The sequence below is a fragment of the Trachinotus anak genome, unplaced genomic scaffold (assembly GCF_046630095.1).
Source record: "Trachinotus anak isolate AG129_WGS33_773 ecotype Australia unplaced genomic scaffold, CSIRO_AGI_Tana_v1 ptg000014l, whole genome shotgun sequence".
Lineage (NCBI taxonomy): Eukaryota > Metazoa > Chordata > Actinopteri > Carangiformes > Carangidae > Trachinotus > Trachinotus anak.
In genome coordinates, this window is record NW_027273865.1 from 19,122,156 (window position 1) to 19,145,120 (window position 22,965).

At 42.2% G+C, this 22,965-nt stretch overlaps 1 protein-coding gene across 2 annotated transcripts in view; it reads right to left on the reverse strand.

Annotated features, from left to right (window-relative positions):
• Positions 1-22,669, reverse strand: part of hip1 (huntingtin interacting protein 1) — a 45,203-nt gene extending 22,534 nt beyond the window's left edge. The window contains exons 1-4 of one of the 2 annotated variants that reach the window (XM_071497124.1): positions 22,348-22,669; positions 2,295-2,358; positions 1,538-1,680; positions 1,248-1,304 (exon numbers count right to left, since the gene is read on the reverse strand). In XM_071497124.1, coding sequence (XP_071353225.1) covers positions 1,248-1,304; positions 1,538-1,680; positions 2,295-2,358; positions 22,348-22,464 — 381 coding nt within the window. In that variant the 5' untranslated portion in view covers positions 22,465-22,669. Of the gene's footprint in view, positions 1-1,247; positions 1,305-1,537; positions 1,681-2,294; positions 2,359-13,862; positions 14,026-22,347 lie in introns of those variants that run through there. The other variant, XM_071497125.1, reaches the window with a different exon arrangement.
• Positions 22,670-22,965: the final 296 nt, after the last annotated feature.

The window sequence follows — 22,965 nt, forward strand, 5'->3', positions numbered from 1 at the left end:
CACAACAGCAGCCAAGATACTCCCTCTTCTTACTGCACCGCCCACAGAGTCTTTATTGAAAAACACTGATGGGTTTGGAGCAGGTACAGTTCGCTTCAGACTGTGTGAACATGCCCCAGCTCTAAGAGCGTGGGCAAAGTTGAATAGCCCCAACTATGTGGCCAATTGCTTCTCACTTCCTTTTTCCTCGAGCTTGGGCGCGAGGGTGGTGATGACACAACAGGAAAGAGAGGCCACAACCTCAGTCGCAGGGACCAAACTTCCTGTATCCTCTCGCCCAGTGACATCAGCAAAAACTCAGAAAAAAAACGACTTAAAGGGAGTAGTACAAGGAATATCTAAGCCTCCGCCCAAGTCACTGTTGCTAAAGACATAACTAAGGAGTGACTGTTCAGATATTGTGGCTTACTGGAGTGCAGGCCATACAAGTTTACACAGTGAACCTGTGCATCAATACTGTGAAGTCACTTGTGCTCACTTAGATCAATGCAAACGTTATCAACAATAAGACTTTTCATCTCTCTTTCATAATGTTTTTCAGGTCACAGGTCACTATGTCTGTCCCTCCACTCTAGCAGCTGCAGGCTGTGTACAACCAGTCATGTAATCTGCTCTGATGGCCACGACACAGAGGACAGTTGGAGGCTGTATTCTAATGCTTAAAAACTAAATACAAGCTTCTTTAATGCACTATTCTCCTTATCTTTTTAATGGTAAATGAACAAAAGTTGCTGCTGCATGGTGCACCTCTGGCTACACTCCAATCCTGACGTCAGAAAACCACACTCAGACAGGCTTAGGGAGAGGAGGTCAATAAAAAATTCCCCCGTCCTTTCTTGTAATAAGACTTCTGGTTCCTGACGGTAAATTACGAGAGCTGCTTCTGTAACAGAAATTGTGTAGCTGTAATTTAATTAATTACACAGACAGTTTCTAACTACTTTAATTTCTCTTTCTGAATATTGTTAGGCTTTGTTTTGTTTTTTTACAATAAAGAAAGGATTGTTATCTGTCTTAAATACATGGCTCACTACAAATCTGTTCGACTTAAAATCACCCACCAGTACAGGTAATGTTAAAATGACCCCAGTTAATTACGTGTTTCATGTTTCATGTTTCAGTCTGCTATTCAACTGTTTTTTATCAAAATACAGAGTCACCAGTAGAGATGGCACCATGTCGTATTCCTCAGACTCATATCACTGCATGCTGTGACTGCATTATTATAACAATCTCTGTGTCCTTACCCACATCCTGCTCATATCAGTTAAATCAGCCTTGTTCCTCATGGAGTCCTTTATCACCTGGAGGGACGACAGCAGAAACAGAGGGAAGAAGAGGCAGACCGAGCAGGGGAAAAAATCAGTAAAACAAAAAGATCTGATTAAGCATAATTAACCGGAAGTGTGACAGTGTTGTGTGGATGACTGTGCAGACACATTGTAATAAACAGAGACAAAGCTACAGTGGAGCAGATAAGACGCCAGAATCTGTTTTGTGATGTGTGAGTTGAAATAGCAATGCCGTCATTACGTACGTTCGGATGTCCGTCTCGCAGCAGCTTGTGGAAGACGTGGCAGAACTTCCAGCAGAGCACCGCATTGCTGGAGAGAGGAAGCCGGTTGACCGCTGCCCAGAAAGTGTGGGCGCCTTTCTCATGATGGGTCCCCAAGATGCAAGGTGACAAGGCAGTCAAGGATCACAGGGTTAACGTGCATGTCTGGATATCTATTCTCATGCCACTCTCTCTCCCCTCTTAGCAGGGATGTGACTGTTGCACTGAAGAATATCTCTACCTTTTAGTATCAGTAAAAACAGCTGTAGTTTAAACCAGGTCTTCATGAAACACTGAAAGCTTACAAAATGCTTTTGATTACTAAAAATAAAGACCAAAACACAAATAAGCTGCTGATTACGCACAGGAGTCTGTCCTTCTAAGTAAGTAAAAAAAAAAGTATATTAGAAATATGGTTTAACTACAGGGTGTTTTTACTGCAGATGTTAACCAGTATATACTGGTTTAACATGTCCCTCTCCTTGGGATTTCAGACTACTGCTTTTGAGAGTGTTTGATGAAACACAAACTCTGCAGCATCCAAACAGGACTCCTCTCTGTCTGTTTCACACATGACTAAATTAGCTCTGCGGCAGGGCCATGTGTAGATGATGGGGTTACACTAAGTTTGTTGTTTTGGTCTTGCACTAACATAACCCTCCAGCCACAGAGGAAAGTTTCTACACACAGGCACACACACAGACACACACACAGACACACACAGACAATATAAGGATATTCCTGGCATGCTTCTCTTTGACAGCGACCTCCTGTGTGTTGATGGCCTTATTGATGCTGACTGCCTGTGAAGAGGAGAAAAAGGAAGGGCAGGAATGGAACAGAGGAGAGAAACAGAGAAAACAGATCAGCCCACAGCTTTTTTATCACTGCTTACAGAAAAAAAAAAAAACATAAAAAGCCTCAAGTGTCAAGTGTTCCATTTAAAACCTGACACCCTTCCACCTTTTAGAAAGTTGCTTTCTCCTTTTATAACAACCTGGGGATTGAGAAGCTGCAAAGTTTTTTAATAGAGGGTGACTGACCCATTTTATGCAGAGTTGGTATTCGAGGCAGCAGCTGAGAGGCCCGAGCTCCTGTCTGCTTTTTAGGAGCTCTGCAGCCTCAAAGGCAAACAGCTGTCTCAGGAAATGACACATATGGCATCACATCTACATGTCTCACCTGCAGAATATAGTCACCACTGCACATTATTGGGAAGTATGGGGGGAAAAAAAGATATGTAAAGCTTATGTTAGTAAGCAAGGTGTCAAAATGGTGCATGTGCACTCTCTCCTCTAATGCTCACATGACAAAAACAGCTTGTTTCTGGGCTGAATCATAGGAAACGTAGTTGCAAAATGTATGGAAGTATACAGAGCGAGAGCAAAACAAATGGGCCTGAGCCAGTCCTCCAGCAGCAACAGTTAACATTAGGACTGCAGGCACACTGAATGTCAGAACAACAATTACTCTCACGTGGATGACCAGGGGAGTAATGTCTGTGCTGTGAAAACTATTTTGGCCATAAAAATCATAAAACAAGACTCTGTAGCCATGCTAGCAGCTCTGTGAGGCTGTACTCAGGTACATAAGGGCTTTGAGCTAAATATCAATGTCAGTATGCTAAAATTACAATTACAATGAATTACAATTATAATTACAATGCTAACATGACATTTAATAAGTATAATTTTGACAGTATTGACCACTTTAGTTTAGCATGTCAGCAGGCTAATATTTGCTAATTATCACTAAACACAGCTGAGGGTGATGGAAAATGTCATTAATTTTGAAGGTACTGACAAAAGCGTACTGGACAAATTGAAATGATAAAACTGATAATTGTGACTACATTACCCAGAATTTAACTCCATTGCCGACAGTTTGGAAGAAAATCGGAGTGAGTTACGCTAGCAGCCTTGAGCGTTAGCCTTGAGCAGAGATGAGGAGCAGGCTACAGAGATCTGGTGAGCTGACGTGTGAAAGCAGTGGACTCCCTGTTTCAGGGATCACCAAAGTCATCAGGACTCATCCTCTGGTGACCGACAATCTGTACCAAATGTCATGGAAATCCATACAAACAGTTGCTTAGACATTCCACTAAAAAAGTCTCATGATGGCAGTGGAGGAAAAGTCAGTGGATCACTACAGTCGGTAAGATTCATCCTCTATCTGTGGAAAATTTCATGGCAATCGATCCAGTACTAATCAAGATATTTCAGTGTAGATCAACCAAGTGACCAACCGGCATCGCCATCCGTACAGCCATGCTGCTAGTGTGACTGAAGATCTTGTACTTGTTCCTGTTGTTCCTGTTGTGTGACTTTTTCCCATCAAGGTTAGGCAGCCAAACAGGAAGACTTTATTATGAAAAAAATATGAAAGCGAGCCCCCAAAGTGTTCCTACTATAAGTTCCAGGCACGCATTGTTTGAGAGCTTAAGCCGTTTCAGATGGTTTTCAAAACAAGGTGTTCTGGAGCAGCATCTGGTCGATGTATCACATCACAGATGAGAGGAAAGATCTGAACAAGATTATTATTCTTCTCAATCCCTCAACTCAGAACCTGGGCCAGGTTGCCAAACTTAAAAAAAAACCCCAAAAAACCAAAAATAAGAAGCATAAGCCAAAACATGTATTTTGTCACTTTCGTCTGCATGGTATCATGAATTGTGAGTATGGTGGCTGGGGTCGGCAGAGGACAGGAGACTTGTTTCATAATCTCACTTCCCACAGATGTCCTGAGTCTGCTCCTCCTCTTCCAGTATGTGAGCTGTCAGGACTGGAAGTTCACGATGAGGAATCATTGGAGGAGGAGGAGGAGAAGGAGTGAGCCAGGAGGAGGAGGGCTGGGGAGGAAGGAAGGAGGCAGGATTGAAGGAGAGAAGCAGGGAGGAACAGCTCGTGACCACTGGTGGATATCAGTGTCACTAGGAAGAGACAAATCCAACACAAAAAGCAACTGCAAAAAGAATTAGTAAAAACAACATCTGCAGCCTTCTGCATCCTTACAGCAAACAAACAAATATGTTACCGGGTGTCACGGCCTGTTTTGAATCTACAATGTCTGGAAACTCAGTCCAGAGGATATTTTATGTACGACCATAATTCCTTCAAATACACAAAAGGTGAGATTAGAGAAAAACAATTCGTTTCGAAATTCAGCTGCTGTCCTCTCTAAACAATACTGAACAGACTGCATCCTCCACACACCAGAAGTGTGTCATCTGTGTGACATTTCCTCACCAGTTCGAGCAAGTCGTCAGACACGTGTTTTGCCTTTGCAAAAATCTAATTTAGGGGTGAAATTCAGACTGAAGTCACCGGAGCAATTCACTACAGCTCAGGAAGTGTGAGGACTGGAGAAGGAAGTGCTGGAGGAATGTAGAGCTGGCTGCTGTTTCAACATCGCCAGGTCTAAATTCCACATCATCCACCCGTCTGTGTTCAAATGTGTAATCCTGCCAATGACGAGGAGACACCACAGCGTGTTGCAAAGCTGATGGCTGGCCATGCCTCTACGCCTGTCATTAAACATGCATAATGTTGACTAAACATAAGCGCTGGAGCTACAAGTCCAACACCTGTCCTGTTGCATCACCAGCACAACCTGACCCAAGTCTCTGGCTGTGTGTGTGTGTGTGTGTGTGTGTGTGTGTGTGTGTGTGTGTGTCAGTAAAGGTCACCACACAGCGGGTTTTACACTGTCCATTCCAGGCTCTGCAGAAGAGAGCTGAAGTAAGTCAAACCCACAGTCTGTTTCTTCTGATCGAGACCACAATGAGAGGTCACTGAGTTAAATTTGAGCAGCTGCTTTGAAGTTACACTTCCTGTTTACGAATAAACATGGCTTGGGCTTGTCAAGAGAAATCACAAACAAGTCGCTTGATTATTGGACCCAGTCCTGACACAATGTCATTCAACAACACCGGAGTTATTCGCAAAATTCCTGTCAAGCCCCAATTTTAAATTTAGTGGCCAGAGATCAGTAAGCTAATGCAGGACTCAATTTCTGATTGCCTGCATGTAAAATAAACACAATCCCAGTTCAGTTTATTCCAGAAGACTTGTGAAGAGCTGTGGTAAAAGAAAAGTCACTCTACTTTGCGTATGGATTTATAAACTTTTTGTATTTTTTTAACATTTAACGATTTGTAGACTGCATTGGACTGGTGATTTTATGTTGTTAGATAGTTTTATGAATGGACTGTTTGTGTTTGGTTACCTCAAACCGCAGCCTTGAATGAAAAAAGAAATATTCTGAATTAAACTGAACTGAACTCAAAGCTTAACTCAAGGTCAATTTGCTTCCTTTTTCCAGAGCTTTCAAACTAATTATGGTTATAAGCTCTGAAAAGTCAGAAGGCACAACTTGAGTTAGGGTTACTTTGTTATGCCACTATTTCCAAAATCAAGAGTGAACTACCACAATCACAATTTAACACTGTTGTGTGTTTTGCCCTTGGTTCATTTGGTTATGCAAAGCTTTCCGTGAATGGAAAATGTAAAGCTGCATATTTGAGAGCTGATTCCTGTTATTGTTACATTTCATTCGCAGAGTTAATTTAAAAAATCCATTTGTTGTTGGTGTAGAGGGTATTTTACAATTAACTGGCCTTGTTCACACCTGTCCAAATCACATTACATTACACTCAACCCTTCAAGTCATGAGTCTGAATGCTCAACGTTCTCAAAATGTGTGTGAATGCAACATACAAGGTTAATTTCTGCCTCTAGCACATAAAGCTAGTCAGAGCATTTCAGTACAAAGGCTCTGCTTTTTCACAAAATACATACTTATCCCCCGAGCACTGACAATTTGTCATAGAGGTCATATTTCCAAACCAAATTCAGTAAACATTTTGTTTACACTCTGATCACATCTGTGTTGCATTAGCAAAGAGGGAAGTGAGTCTTGTGTCATTTCCTGTCACTGCCCTGGCTGTTAATGTGTCAAGACCACAAATGGTGTCTCATGTAGTCATCAGTACAAGGTCACAGTTGTATAAAAAAAAACAACACAAGGCTTTAACTGATGTTTTTATTTTTGATAACAGCTGCTGTTCGACATTAATGTCTCATCTGGATCTTTTTTTCTTTTTTTTTTGTTATTTTTCAGGGTTGTGTGGAATCAACTCATTTTGCTTCCCTTTTTCTCTCTGTCACTCACACACAAAAATGAAGGGATGATTGAGAAAGTCCCAGTGCAACTGGTTCCCACATGAGGATGACCCAATTAGCCCACAGTGAGACTTTGTACTTTGTGTTTGGGTTGAATGAAAATGCCAGCTGCCTAGGACTCCTGGCAATGGCTTGAGGCGGCTTTCTGGCATCAATACATCAACGGCCTATTAGCTCCTCGTGGTGCTGCCACACACACCAGCTGACAAAGTGATACCATGAGAAATTAAATCAGAGGTAAGAAGGGAGTGATTATGAGGGTAAAGATCAAAGATAAGACCGGAGGGACTCCTCCTTAGATGTCTTAATGTGGACAGAAACCTACGTCACCATGTCCGCAGGGGGCTAACCTCTGCTCCCATCCTCTGCACTTCCTCCCTCATGCTCTCCTTTCACCCCTCCCTCATTTTAAACATTACACACATAAGCATTCAATCAATTACATATTTGCTGAATACAAAGCTCCTCTTGCATCTTGCTATAAAGAAACATCTTTTTTTCCACAGCTTTGCTTTTGAACAAAGTGTTATTGATACAGTGTTGAAAGCATGTTAAGTCGGGCCTGGCAAGCCCCAATTGGTCGTTCTGTAGAAAGCTGGGCATTGATATGCTGATCGTAGCCTGGCTGTGTCCACTGAAGGGCCAGTGCAGAGCCCAGAGAGAGAGAGGAAGCATCTTCTGCCTGCTAAACGAAACAGCCTTCACTCATCGACTCACTTCCTCATCCTCTGCCTCAATTCTGAGTGACTCCTCTGACCGATTTGCAAAAGCATGTGACTAATGCAGAGCCTTGGCAATTTGGTTTCCATGTAAGATATGCCATCGCATCACTGTCACTTCATGATGGTAGGAGAGAAAAGACAGCGCTCTTGGATATTTTTGTCTCTGCTGTGGCACATTTTAAATCAACATTAATGATGAGACAAACCCACAGCTAGTGGTGTTAAATCATGAGAAAATGACGGTGGAAAACCTCTCCAGAGCCAAATGAAAGGGGGCAGAGTAAATTCGGAAACACTTGTTCTCCCTGGATTTAAATTCTCATGGTTGTAGAGGCGGAGGAGGTATCCTTGTGTGACCCTGATGATTTATTATGGGAGTGGAGTGATTAATCTTAGTTACAGTACTATGATTATCTGACCCCAGTCATTTAGGTCTTGGAGGAGGAGGGCACATGATAGACTGGGAAGTCCTTTTAGTTTCATACATTTATCAAATTATCATTTCCTCCTGCTCTTTTCTCAATCTTCTTATTGAGAAAGAAATATACTTTTGGTCTCAGGAGCTCAAAAGCTTGACAGGTATTATGGGAACATGAGCATTATGCTACAGATGGAGGTCGATAATATACATATTTAAAGTACAGGTTGAAGGTTTTTCCCCGTTTGTGTCTGTCGGGAGCTGAAATTATTAATCCTTTAATTAGCTAATTGAAAGAAAATTAAAGAGGGATTATTTTGGTAATCAATTATTCATTTCAGTCATCTTTAAAGCAAAAACATTCTCTGATTCCAGTTTTTCAAATAGGACAATTTTCTGCTTTTCTCTGATTTAGATCACTGTCAAATCCACTGTAAACCCTTTACCCATGCCCATAACCAACATCTTTGCCAATGAAGTTTACAATCTTAACAACAAAAGGCAACACGCTGGAAAGTCAGTGATATTTCCACGTTCTTATCCAGAGCACTTGAAAATGGCCCTCATACCTTGTTAGACTTTTCACTAGAGCAGGATCTATCCCAACAACATTTCATGTTACATTCCATCAACTAAAGAAAGAGAAACAGCGCTGGTATGAACAAAGTCCAACTTCAAATCAACAGGATATGGGGAGCCTGGCATGTGTCTCCAGTGCTCCACATTATATCATTATAAGCCAATATTCAATATTTGATATTTTTGTCCTTCTTTGCACCTTAGGATTGTGAAGGGAACTGTTAATTGTACTTCACAGTTGTGTTTGACGCCATCTGTCAATAAATAATTCCAATTCCAAAGCACTTTTCACACTTTGTCTTGAGATTTCAGTATAAATGAATTGTGGTTCAGATGCCATATAATGGAGGCGGGTGAATACACTGTTGCTGCTGAGACTTATCCAGCTACTGTTCTGTACAGAGGGAAAGTAAACAGCAAGAGGAGGATTGAAAACAGGAAACATGCCTGTTTTGTGAATGCAGTGGCACTGTAATGCTAAGGTGCAGTTGTGGAGGCGTGGTCATTGTGGCTGGAGTGCTAGGGGTAGTTGTGGTGGTGCTGGTGGGAAGGGGGGGTGGTACAGGCGCTCAGTCAGGTTTCCTGTCTTGGCACACCCTGCACTGGCCATTTCCTGCCTGCCTGCTGAAAAATGCCCAGCACCACCACACCCCCTTCGGCTAAAAACCTTGCTCAGTCAACCCAGACAGGCAGCGGCTGAGACAGTCAGTCAGGCCGAACACTTCATTCTTGCTATAGCTCTCACATTTCCTGCCAGATGCTTCCAGGTGTCTTTCAAGGAAAACGGTGGTTTATAAAAACTTTTCTTTTTCACAACTCTGTCTAGTAGTATTAAATAAAACTGTTTGCCAAAATAACTGCTGAGATGTGGGAACAAGGTGACTTAAAATGTGGGGCAACAAACACAACCAGTCAGATAATTATACAAACAGTATTGCAAACAAGACTAAAGTTTAGCCAGATTATCTAAAACACTTTACACTCTCAATGTCACTGATAATTCCTCATTTATTTTAGCATTCACAAACTGTCTAAATATCTGGTTATTGGTGCTTCCAAATATGTATTTAACTGAACAGTCTCCTATTTACACATGCAGAGGATACAGAGCATCGCTGGCATTTATTTAGAGTTGTGTTTCTGGTCACTTGGTGATTGTAAGTCAAATATTCACACTTTCCGCTCTGTTTTGGTCTCCACCAACTCCTGAGGAGGTACAGTGACTTTCACTGCAGAGCATTTGCTGACATCACTGCTGGTGAGAGCAGTGACAGCTGCAGGGCATAGAACCAAAACAACGTGCTGAAAGAGGCTAAAACGCTGCATAGAGCCGGTGGAAATGCTGAGTTAGTCAGGTGATCATTTTCTGTGGGTTTGTGGGCTGGTGAGTGACCTCTTTGACAGACACAGACATTTGATCCATTCATTAATGTAAGACAAGAGCTTTAATGTTTTCTTTAGTTCAAGATTCGTTTACACTTGTGAGATACACAGGCACACAAGTACCATCAGTAGAGAAACTGACCAGCTGGGGCTTTACTTTCAGTATTTCTTGTATACTTTGTTGGTATTAGGCTAAAGGAAGGTTTCACAAACTAAAAATACACCGTCTTGAAAATAACACAACTCCCCTAATGGTTCAACATGCAAGACCATAAATAAACATTTGAAACCGAAAGCTAGCTTACCACAGTGCATTTCACACAAACACACACCCTCCCTCACCACGTTACAACAGCATGAAAGGCCACTTTTTGCAAAGGCTTTCAAAAATCAGATAATAAATGGAAAAGCATTTTGGGCCCAAATATTTTTCCAAAAGTAACTCCACCCAATTCAAAAGGTCGCTGCTCTGAACAGAGCCCTCTGTGTTGCTTGTTTAAGGACCATTTTACGTGTTGCATCTGACATGAACATCCGCTCTCATACAACAGTCGCTCCACACCTCTTGAGAAAGAGGCTGGCCGGCACTGAGGAGAGGAAGGTAGTGGAAAAGATGCCCTTTTTTAGAATGGCTATTTTTCCTGTGTACTTCAATGCACACACAGGGAAAGAGCCAGCTGTGAGAAGGGAAAATTACAAACTCGCAGAGGTGACGTTTATGGAGGCTTCACTGGAGGGAACTGAGGCAGTCTGGCTATTGATCTGCACCATTATCAAGAGTGAACAGAATCTGCATTGCAAGTCACAACTCTGCTCATATGCGATGGTGAAACCGCCCTTCAATGTTGCCTCAGTCTCTTTCAACCTAATAATAATAATAATAATAATAATAATAATAATAATAATCATCAACAGCATGAAAGCTGATGGGCTTAAATGATTTGTCAGTCGCGTACACGTCTCTCAGACTGTAAGTGGGAGCTTGTTTTCCACAGGATGCACCGAGCGTCTTATATCCCATTATTAACAGGGCATTTGGTGATGCAGATAAGCCCAGTGGGATGACGCCGTCTCTTAAGAGCCTATTAAAAAGCATGAAAACATAGGATATTTGGAGTGTGTGACCTCAGAGCACTGGGCTTGTGTTCCTGAGGGCAGAGGTGGAGGGCAGCAGCTGTTTAAAGAGACACACACACACGCACACATGCTGAAGGCCGGGCTCCAGCATAATTAAACTTTCAGGCATGCACCCCCATGGCAGGTTTATGAGCCTCTCTTAATAAGTTGGCTTTCTGCAGCCTCGTGTGAAGGAGCCTCAGCTCTGAAGCTCAGCTTCCTGCAGGACTGGTGATGTCACGAAGATGCATTATAAAAGAAACATCTGTGCAGCTCAGAGAGGCTCTTCAGCCCACTTGCTCATTACTCCCCAACACTGAACACGCATGAACATCACAGAATATGCCTGTGTGTGTGTGGGAGTATTTTCCTGAAGGACTTGATGATGACTTGTGTAGTGATCTGACACCAATTAATCCATCCCACGACTGTAAAACTGCTGCACCAAACACTGTTTACTTCACAGTCTCTTTGACTGGCAACTGCAGCTCAATGTGTTACATTTGTTTAAGAAATCTTTTGATGCGTTTCCTTAAAGGCTTTCTTTTATTTGGAGGCAATAAGGAGGTGTCATTCAGGGAGGAGACAATTTACTGTGCATACATGTGCTTTGAAATGTATGTACAATTTGTGTTATTTCTGAGAAATAACCTCCGTTTGAGCCACATCTAAAAATAAGAATGTGAGTATTAATAATTTTCATTATTTTAGCCATAATAACGCACTTTTGTTTAGAGCTGCAACTAACATTCATTTTCAGTATCAATTAATCTGCAGATTATTTTCTTAATAAGTCGATCAATTGTTTTATAAAATGTATATAAAATTAAAATTCCCATAGCCCAAAGTTACATCTTCAAAATATATTTCCGATTTTCTGATATTTACAAAAACACAAGTTTTCACTTGAGGCAATAATGTGACAGTGAGAATCAGCATAAAAATGCAAGAGAGACACCCGGGACCATAGTGGTCAGAGGTGACCTCAGAGATGACCTTTGTGGCATGTCATCAGCTATCATCACTATCACTTCCTGAGGTTTCTTGTTTATCTACGCCACAAGCTAGCATATAGAAGGCAACACCCCCCCCCCCCGTGACAAATAATGTGTGATAAACAAATAATTTGTGATAAATTAGAACAGGTTCTAATTAATTTTAGATACCCGCACAAACTCTTAGTCTCGAGATTCCATGGCCCAAGAAGAGTAAAAAGCCCGAACTCAACACACAAGGCCACTGAATTAAGATATCAGTGTCAGCATGGGTCAAAATGACATTGAATTATCTGATGTTCAAAAATTTCAACATCAACATGCATCTCTAAACTTTGTGTGGGAATGGAGGGTCGGCTTCCTGGGAGTCTTGGATCTATCTGGACTTTGTTTTCATACCACTGTACCTCAGTACATGCCAAAAAGCCAAAACATAGTGGCAGAGAACGAAGGCAATCAACCATGGAGAACTGCCTTGAGGAGTTCTGTTTCCCAGTGACACCAACAGCTTTGTCTGAAATAATCTGTATAATACAACTGAATGGAGATCCTCTGGAGGAGAATTTCCATCACTACACCCACGCCGTGTCTGCGCTTCCATGCTCCGACTGACTTCATGTGGGCAACTCAGATTTATTTCACAGACCAGGCAGTGATTTTCCTGTTTCAGTATCAAAAGAAACTGTGTGGATCCGGTGCCTTTTTACACCATCTATGTGTGACATTTCTTCTATTGCTCCCTGAAGCATTTCCTCCATAAACTTCTCAGACTACCCCTTTGCTGGGGATCTTTGGAAAAAGGACTCTGGGTGTCCTTTCATGTCAACCACCCTCCCCCACACCTATACAAGGGCTAAAAGTACAACCATCCATCCATGTTGGCAGTGAAAGGCTGGTCTTGTTGCTTTGGCTTATGTGCACCTGCTCCAGTACACTCTGGACACTAGGTCTGCCTGTTGGCCTCTGTGCATCATTCACAGCACTGTGATTCAAAGGAAAATGAAATCACATAAGAGTTTGTTTGTTTGGCCTTCAAATGTGTGATAAAGTCCACATTGATCAACGGTTTTTACCGACCTGCTTGTGATGAAGACAATATACCATCTCACTTGACTGTACATTCATACCTGGTGTCTCTTCAATATGTGAAATACAGCGACAGTCACACAGGGATACACTGTGTGCCTTTGGGTTCGTCTCCCACAGACATCAATACAACCAGTAATCGACATTCATGGCACATTTAAGCTGCTGAACTTCTTCAACTAACCTGCAGCTGGAGACTGAGCTGTGTGAAAAGTAGAAAGCTGGGGCCAACCGTGAAGCACGTCTCAGACATTTTCACGTTTTGGACCCCAAAACAGACCCCAGTTACAGCTGCAAAACCTCATGTGTTACTGCCCTGTCAGTAATAAAGGATAGTCATGGTTGCAGTTGGTGTATTTGAAATTTTGTGTCCACAGAGGCACTGAAGAGAAACTTGCGGTCTGGGAGTCTTCTATTGATTGTTTCCACTTAATGAAAGTGGATTTAAACTGTAGCTGGGACCCAGGGGACCTTCTCTTCAAGGACCCTGTGCCCCAGTTTGCAAACCACTTGAATAAACGCTGGAGAGCCTGTCTGCTGAGACCTTCATGCCTTCTTCTCCAAAACAAAACCCCAACTTCCCACGGCCGCAATATCAGCAGACAACAACAAGTCCCTGCATGCATTGAGCATAACTTGCATGTATCCGTGCAAGAGTGTGTTTGAGTGTATGTGTGCAACAGGACGTCTTGGACACCACCCCCCACCTCCAAAAAAACATGCAGACCCTCGAGTGTATCTGTTGCTGTGGGTGATCTTTTTCCTTCTAACAAAAAAAAAAAAAAAAAGAGAGAGAGAGAGAAAACAAACCGGTTGTTCAGCACTTACAATTTTACTGAGATCCATGATCGTCCAAGCAGAAACGGTGAGTGTGGGTCCTCGGAGCCGAAGAAGAAGAACAGATCCTCTGGCTTTATCCTAACGCGGAGTAATTAGTAACGGGAAAGCGATTGAGGCAACAAATGCATTTGGGAGGAGAAGTAGGGGTGGAGGGGGGTGGGAGGTGGAGGTGGAGCGGGCTGTTAGCTCAACATGTGTCCCGATTTGGTATTAAAATGCTCCCCTATCCTTCCTTCCTTCCTTCCTTCCTTCCGCGTCCCGTCTCCTTTCTCTGCGAGCCTTACGTGCTCCCTGATCGGCGAGGACTCCCAGCATCCGACCGCCGAGGAGCCGCAGCTGTCCCGGAGGAGCAAAAAAAAAAAAAAAAAAAAAACCGAGAGAGGGCTACCGCTGATTATACCTGCTCATTTCACCGCCGCCGCACATTAAAACCACCCCGCTCACATGGATGTGATCACCCCACATAGCGGCTGAGGCCGAGGCAGGAGGATGCCTTTATTTTGCAAATAGCCCGCTCTCTTGGTAGACAATAGTAGCATGGAGCCTGCAGAGTGGGACGGCTCAAAACCGGTGGTTCCCAAGCTGGGGTCCGAGGACCGCCAGGGGTCCTGTACGAGGGAAGGTGAAGGAGGGTGGGGGGCTGGGGAGGGGGGGGGGGGATCCAGGAAATAAGAAAACAGCTGAATTTATACTGATGCTCCATGAATTAGAAGCTAGCACAGATAGTGTGAGCTAGTGCTGCAATTTAAGATTTTTTTTTTTTTTTTTTATGAGCCTATCCATTAATCTGCGGATTCTTTTCAAGCATAATCGATTAATCATTTCAGTTATCACAGTTTCCTGGAGTCTAAGGAGGCGTTTCTACAAATGTCTTGTATTTGTCCTTACATCAAAGAAACTGAGAGTATTTGGCAGTTCTTAGTCAAAATATAATTTATGGTCAATCAGCTGATCGATTAATTGACTAAGCATTTAAACAGAGCAATCTCAGATGATTTTATTATATGATTGGTTTACCTGACCTCAGCTGCAGCAGGGGACAAAAGAAAAATGAAGCCAAAAATCTCGTTCAACAGGCTGATGATGTCAATACTGTAACTTTTTAACAGGTCATTTGCATGAAAAGGTATAATCCTGCTCAGTGTGCTACAAAAAAAAAACAAAAAAACATACCGGTACACAAAATGTGACCATAACCATAATTAGCTATTGCAAAAACATCACTGAAAACATTGTAGTAAATGGTATCAATCATTTTGTAAATAGCTGGGGGGGCTGAAGCCTGTTTTTGATGCAAATTCCATTTAGGTTTTATAATACGAGTGTGAGCTCTGTTATTGTGCTTTTCTGAAAACACATGAAGCCTTGAATAGAGCAAGTTTCAAAGGTGAAAATGTTAAGAAAAGCTCAATGTTCACCATGAGAGCAACTCTGGGTAACTGATGCCCCCATGTGGTTTCTCTGAGATTGTCTGTCTTCAAGGCAATACTGTGTGTGTCTGTGTGAGAGAGAGAGAGAGAGAGAGAGAGAGAGAGAGAGAGAGAGAGAGAGAGCCTCTTGTACAAAATGCTATGACAGTTTTAGAATAAGGCCGAGCACTGTCATGGCTTACACTTAAAACAACAGAGCCATCATCAGTGTCATTAGAAACAACTGTTACTGTAACATTTTTTTTACTGTGACAAGTCAAAATCTCCTGCTGCCTAATACACATTTAAACCACCTGCAAAAATCTATTGACTAACCCAGCTTGAATCTTTACATAGTCAAATTTATTTTGAAAACTATGACTATGTAAACTATCATAGTCATAGTTTTCAAAATAAATTTAGTTTAAAATTGATAATAACACAAAATTCAGTTAGAAAGCTAATTTCTGCATTGCTTTAGTGGTATACTAATATATGAATAATATAATTCATATTTATTATTCATTCCTTGTTTATGATAAATACACCAAACCTATTCTTTTTTTTGTTTTTGTTTTTTTGACTGAAATATTTTGACTCGAGATGTAAAAATTTAAATATATGTTTAGTATTGAGGTTGCAGTTTGCCAACCCTATGTACAAACAGGGGCGGGGTGGGGGAGTATAATGCAGTCCAGTACACCACCCCCTCTAACTATGACCTCAGTAATAAAAAATACTGTTTTAACAAAAAGTGACCATCACAAGCTTTGCAAAGTTACAATGTGTGGCACACCTGTTGTACTGGATTGCATTAAATTGTAAATGTGTACTTAATGAAGTGGCAAGGGAGTGTATATTCCAGTCAGTTAGAACTAAAATGTAATGTAATATACTGTATTTGTTACAGCAGCAATTTGGTACATTATGGATTAACAGTTGAAGAGGTTGTAAGTATTATATGAATTACTCATATAGACGATCGAATCAAGGATTATTAAGGCTTGAAAAAACATTTCCATCTTTTCACTAATGTAAATTGGTTTGTTAACAGATAACAACAACGGTACTGTTGTCATCCGGAAACAATCAGCCCAAAAGATCCATTTTTAAATCCAGGCCACTGTTTTAAAAAGGCTCCTCTATACAATAACAGGACATCAGCTGAGCACCCGAGGCCAGGCCAGCCACAGCAATCAATATGCTACTCATTACACCATCGGGGCTGCACGTTATACCTCCAGGCTGCTCAGCATAAACTGTCTGTCTCCAGACAATGCCGGCTCTTTTCCAACAAGTGTCTTCACTTCCTGGTACGGCGTGGGCTGTTTTTGCCGAGGGCAGCCTCACACAGCATTTCTCACATACAAAAGTCCCACTCTGTCACTGCCTGGGTTTTCACTCAACCACTGAAAAACTCTTACCCTTTATATAAAGTCCACCCACCTGGAGTAAAGGACATTTCTGAGTTCCACTTCCTGTTTTAATCAGGATGTATAAAAGAACAATTCTGTCAAAATAGACAAACAGGTGATAATGAATGCTGCTGAGGGATCATTCTAATCCTGTGCATGGTGCAAAGTGCAATTTAATACAAGCAGGATGTTTGTTTTGTAATCTCCTTGTCTATCGGTGTCATCTCCTCTGCGCCATGTTTTCATTACAATCAATTCCTCAAAATCGACTTTAGCATTAATTACACTGAGTATCTTCCTTACTCAACCACTAGAGATGCATACAATGTAGGATAAGGAGTGAAAAATGCACCACAGGTTATTGCGACTCGTGTAGATGAAATTTAAACTAACTTACACATAAAGTAAATGAGACAAAAAACTTACTAGTCAAACATCACACAATCTGCATAATGCTGACGTCTCATACTCTAAATGCTCATACTCAAAAGTGAAGTCTGTCAACACCTAAAAAATCTGCTATAAAATAAAAAGAAGACTGAAACAGCAGAAACCTGACTGTAGAACGACCGATTAAGTGGGTTACACTTTTTCTGGTATTACTACAAAAAGGTGGTTGTGATAACAGTGATTCACATGAACAACCTTTCAATCATTTCCATCAAGCTGCGAAGGCAAAACATGGTCTGTGTTGAGCAAACAGGTTAAATCCAGAGCACAGGGGCTAAAGTCCTCTCATGTAGTTGTCGCTTCCCCTGACTCAAGGCTGACTCTGAGGCCATGACGTGGTTATGACTTTATGTCTCTCCATGGAAAATGGCAATAGAGTTGGTTAAGCATGCTGTTTAAAGCAGACTGTGGCATGTACATATACAAGTCAAATAATGACTGGCTGCTCATGCATTATTCAAAAAGGAAGTTCTTCACTAAGACTGAAACTTAAGTCTTCATCGTCTCTATGTGTCGTGGGAGCCCATAATAAATTAACATATGATTCTAGGCAGAAATTTCAAGCTCAAGCATCTATCGGACAACAAGATTATAGAGGGTGAATTTCCACCTGTGCCCTTTGTGATCATTTTAGCCATAAATAAACTTTCACTTTCACCCTGACATGTTATATAACAACAATCCATGTGAGATGGCATGGTCAGCTCTCAGGTTGGGAAATAATTCAACACTGTTTATCAACTTGTAGTGGAATGATAACCCGGCCTTAGTCAGTGCTGGATGCATTCTGACACATAGCTGAGGACTGAATTGTATTTGGATGATTATTTCAAATGAGGCCTCTCATGCTGAAGCAGGTTAATTTACATACCACACACTTACACCGAGGATGTAGGTTTCAGACTGACTTTTGACCTCTGCTGCACCAGAAACAAAAAACATCTCTCTCTCTCTCTCTCTCTCTCTCTCTCTCTCTCTGCCTCTCTCTCTCTCTCTCTCTCCGCTTTATGGTGCAGTAAAACATAGAAGAGAACACCAAAACAATCTGTAAATCAAAGCCATTGTTTATGCCGCCAGGAACTCATCGGTGCACTTTGTTCCACTTACAGACCTGTCACTCATGTCCAGCTCTATTATTCTACAGCCAGTCAGTGCAATGAGGCCACAAACCACCGCCTGCTGTTTCTGCTGCCTCAGTGCTTTTAATGGTCTCGCTTTCATGCCTGCATGCTAGTCTGTGTGTGTGCTGCATGTATGCGGATATCCCTACATAACTTCCCAGCATTTTAAATTGCAGGATGTAAAAGAAGGCAAGGAAGACTCAAGACAATGAGCATTGTGGTGGGGGGGGGGGGGGGGGGGGGGGGCAGACAACAAGGCAAAGACAAAGACAAAAGACGGAGGAGAACGAGAGGGACAGAGAGACAGGGTGATTAAAAAAATGCTTGTCTGTGTCTGCACTGCTGAGTCCTGACTGTGCCCGAGGGCCACGGCCCTGCTCCTCCCCTAAATTCCACAGCTGCCGGGGCATCAAACAGCACCACAACAGGGTGCGGGGGGACAGGGGTCCACACATACTGTACACCAGTGACTCAGAACCAGGGGTACTTGTGGGGAGGATTTGTACCAACTTAACTAATCTGATGAACAGAAATGTATCTTTGATTCTAAAAATATATGAGAGGGTGTAAAAACAACTTTGCAGGTGAGCACCTCAGGTGAAACAGATAAATGTTTTAACGGATAGTTATAAATAGTGGATAAATAGTTGAAACATAATAAAAATTAATAGATGCATTGTTGGAACAAAGAACAAGTGTTCAAGTTGAAATAGGTATCTAAAAGTAACGGATAATTGAAACAATTAACTGAGAGTAATGCTTGAATTCAAAGGCTGGAATCGTTAAAGTAATAAATTAAAAGTTATAGTAATTAGCTAAAAGTTATGGATAAATAGCAAAAAGTACTATTAAAAAGTTGGAATAGCAGTTAGCTCTAAGTACAGGTTAAACGGTTAAAATATATAGCTACAAGTGGAAATAGCTGAAAGTGACAAGCCTGTGCTACAAGTGGTAAACAAACTTAACTAAACCAACACTACGGGTGATGTCAGTGAGTGGGGGGGACTTCACAGGTACTTCAGTTCCTCTGTCAGGGGGATGTGGTGGTATTTTGGTTGGGATTCACTGCTGGACACAAACACAGATACAAACATGTGTGGTCTCCGAGCAGACAAGCAAAGAGGAGAGGAGGAGGAGGCAGGCAGTCTAATTTTAAGGCCTTAATTATGTAACATAAAGCGTGGTGTCATAAAGTGGCTCAACTTCCATGTCTCAGCTGAGGAACTGGTGCCCCAGAAGTTTTCTACAAGCACTAATTGTGGTTCCTATTGGTCCAGAGATTACTACCTACACCAGCTTCCAGATGAGAAACCTCTTCTGGCCCCTGACAGCTCAGTTTTGAAATCACAGAGTGAGTTGACATCTCTGACATTTTGTGACCTAAAGATAAAGTTTGTAAAATACGCAGAGTTCAGCCCTAACTATTTACTTGTTGGTTTTGTCGTCGCTGTTGAGAACGCCACAGTACACCAAAACATGCAATGATGCCCGAGACAAACACACCAAAGACGAAATCCCCCCCTAAACTCTAAATGAAAGAGTCAGCTGCTATTATGAGGCTAAACATGTCATTAAAAGCGAGCTCTGTGTGCTGTGTGGCTGCCCTGGTTCATTCTTTTTATAACCCAGTGTGGACACTATGTCAGAGAGGGTTTTGAACACACCCTGGTTGTTTATCCAACTCAGCAGAGAGATAGGCGGGCACCTCTCAGAATCAGTGTTTACACAACTGTGCCTTCAGAGTCAAAACAGGAGACCCTGCAATGCCCACTGCTCAGATTCATATGAATGAAACTGTAGAGTACTGAATTCAGTTTTCATGTTGAACGCATGATGGATGACATACACTGTACAATCGAGAGTGTATGTCACCGCTCAGTCCTCACGCTGTGCACTCACACTGCTGACAGTTCTCCCTTCTCTGAGTCCATTGCAAACAATTATAAAATAGTTCTTCAGCCGAAACAATTAGTTGATCAATAATTTAGCTGTTGGATGGAAAATTATCGATCAACTGTTGAAGTCAGTTTAAGCATCACTAGCTGCAGCTTCTGAACGGGCTTCCTTAGTTTTTTATGATGGTACACTTAATCTTTTGTTGCAGTTCTAAAGCGATCCTTTCAGCAACTCAGTTTTGGAGATTTCTTTCAGTATTCGGTCAACTTCAAATGTAACACGGGCTTATCAATATAAAGATCAAAGGTGTGGTTTAAGCTGAAAAGGCTGGAGATGAAGGTAATTCTGGGACAGACAGGCAGGCAGGCAGACAGACAGATATGCAGACAGACAGATGGTTTTCTATAGAGGAGGTGAAAGCCAGCCACCCAGCAGATTTAGGCAGCTTTAGAGCACAACAGATCAGATGAGATTATCTCTCACTGATCCCCTGTAAAGTCGACAGCAGATTCATTGATTCCTGCACAGCCTGCCACGGCTCTGGATCCTCTGTCAAAAATCATCCACACAAAAAAAAAAAAAGAGAGAAAAGAAAACACATGCGGCACGTCTATGCCACTAACAAATCCTTATCAGTGATTTAAAAGCTGTTAAAACCCAGGAGGAAACCTTCTATTACAGCTTTACAGAAGAGAAACTGGCGCCATTAGTGTCAAGTACAAAACAGCCGAATGCCTCACGCTGCGGTGTAGTCATGTTGGAACACCGATATCTAATAGCAAATCTGACTTGGACTTGTTTCATCTTGCATGAATATTTTCACCCTCTTTCATGGCAGCAGCGAGCTGATCAACTGCAAAGCTGTTGGCTTTGTTTAAATGACCTTAGACAATTGAGGGCTTTAATAAGATGATGCATAAAAATGTCAGAGCAGGGCCAAATTCCTTTTCCTCTCCTTTGACTTCAACTCCCACAGCACATGCTATCAGAGCTGCACGCAAAGGCAAGACATGGGAAGAAACTATGCACATGTATTATGTTGTTGCCTTGACACACTTCCAGAGGGTGAGATCCCAGGAGCCTGACAGTGACCTAGTGACCAGGCTTGGCTCGGGACACATAAAGCCACTCATGTGTCTCTCCCCACCTCTAATCCATGCTGCTCCTGTACCGCATGGGAGAGGCATGGGGTGGAGGGGTAAACTTTATGTGACCATCTAGATGCAGAATTCCCGAATACCTGCTGGGAACATTTAGGCCAGCGTTGACCATACTGTCCGATTTAGCAGCTGCTGTAAATGGGAGAAGCATGTTGCAGCACCACCATGACAGTTTGACTGCCTTGATTCATCTGACCTACTTCCCCACCCCCACCCCCTTTCCCCCCCCTGTGCCTAGTCTGGGGAGAGGGGAGGGGAGACCACCAGGCAGGAAGCAGCAGGCTCCACAGCCTAACAGCAGCCTACATACATATGTTCACTGGGAGAGAGAGCTACACAGCATTCATTATTCATCAGCAACCATCACATCAGAACTAAACAAACACACAAAAAATATTCCCCATCTCCTCTGCCTTAAAATAATGCAGCACTCACTTCCCAGATCTCATTAAACCATCATCATCATCATCATCACCATCATCACTGATCCTGCTGAGACTATAGGCCTACAGAGTACACTGACAGCCTTCAGCCTGCCTCCCGCTGGTCTGGGTTTATGCAGCAGATAGGCTAACAACACTGTTATCTGAATTCAAAAGACCATTGACCTACATTTCAACAGCTCTTTTGTTGTGCAGTGGACTCATTGGTATCTGCTGATCACAGACAGACATCAGGGAAAGTACCACTAAAATAACCCATAATCTGGATCAAGTACAGGCAAAGCGTAATTGGAGAGTCCAAACTGGAAGAATTACTTAAACATGTAAAAAAAAATAAATAAATAAATCAAAAGAGAAAAAAAATCTTACTGACTGTGTGTCATATTTTTAATGGATCCTGGATCCATCCTCACTTCAGTCAAAATCTCACAATACATCCAAAGTTTCAGAGCTGGCAGCAAACAGCCAGACATGACTATCATCCTCCCACCTTATAAAGCGGCTCTGAGCCAGGACCTTCATCCCACGCTTTCAAGAAAATAATGTTGTCGCATTAATACGACCCCCTCTGCTCCTCACCTGCCCCCTCTCAAAGTTTTCCTTCTCCAGCTCCAGGCTGTTGGCCCCACCAGTCCGTCGGATCACTTTGGGGATAGCGTTGGGTACTTGCTGCATGGAGCTTTTCACTCGATCCATTGTCGTGTGTGACAGAAAAACACACAGCAGCGAAAGAAAAAAACTAACTCTCAGCCGATAAACTGGCTTGACTGTAATAAAAAAAAAAGAAAAAGAAAAAGAAAGGCTGCACTAACTATGGCGGGCAGTGGTCCATGCTGTGCTGGACTCGTCGCCCCGTTCACTGGATCATTTGGCCTTTCTGTCCAACACCCCAGTCAATGACAGGAGCAGCCTGAACGGCACCAGTGTGAAGTTAACCAGGGTTCAGTGGGACCACGCTTCCGCTTTCAAAATAAAGCCTCTCGTACATTTGTGAGTATCTGTTAATTATACCCAGTGCGTGAAAATAAAGCTGATTGTTACATATATTTAACTTTTTGCACTAAAATAACTTGACAGCAACTTCTTCTCAACAGTGCTTTCATGACCTTTAAAACAACAGCCAGTATTAGTGCTGTTGTCCTAACTGGGCTTGCTTGTTAATAATTCACCTTAAACAGTGAGTTGCAGAGGGGATGT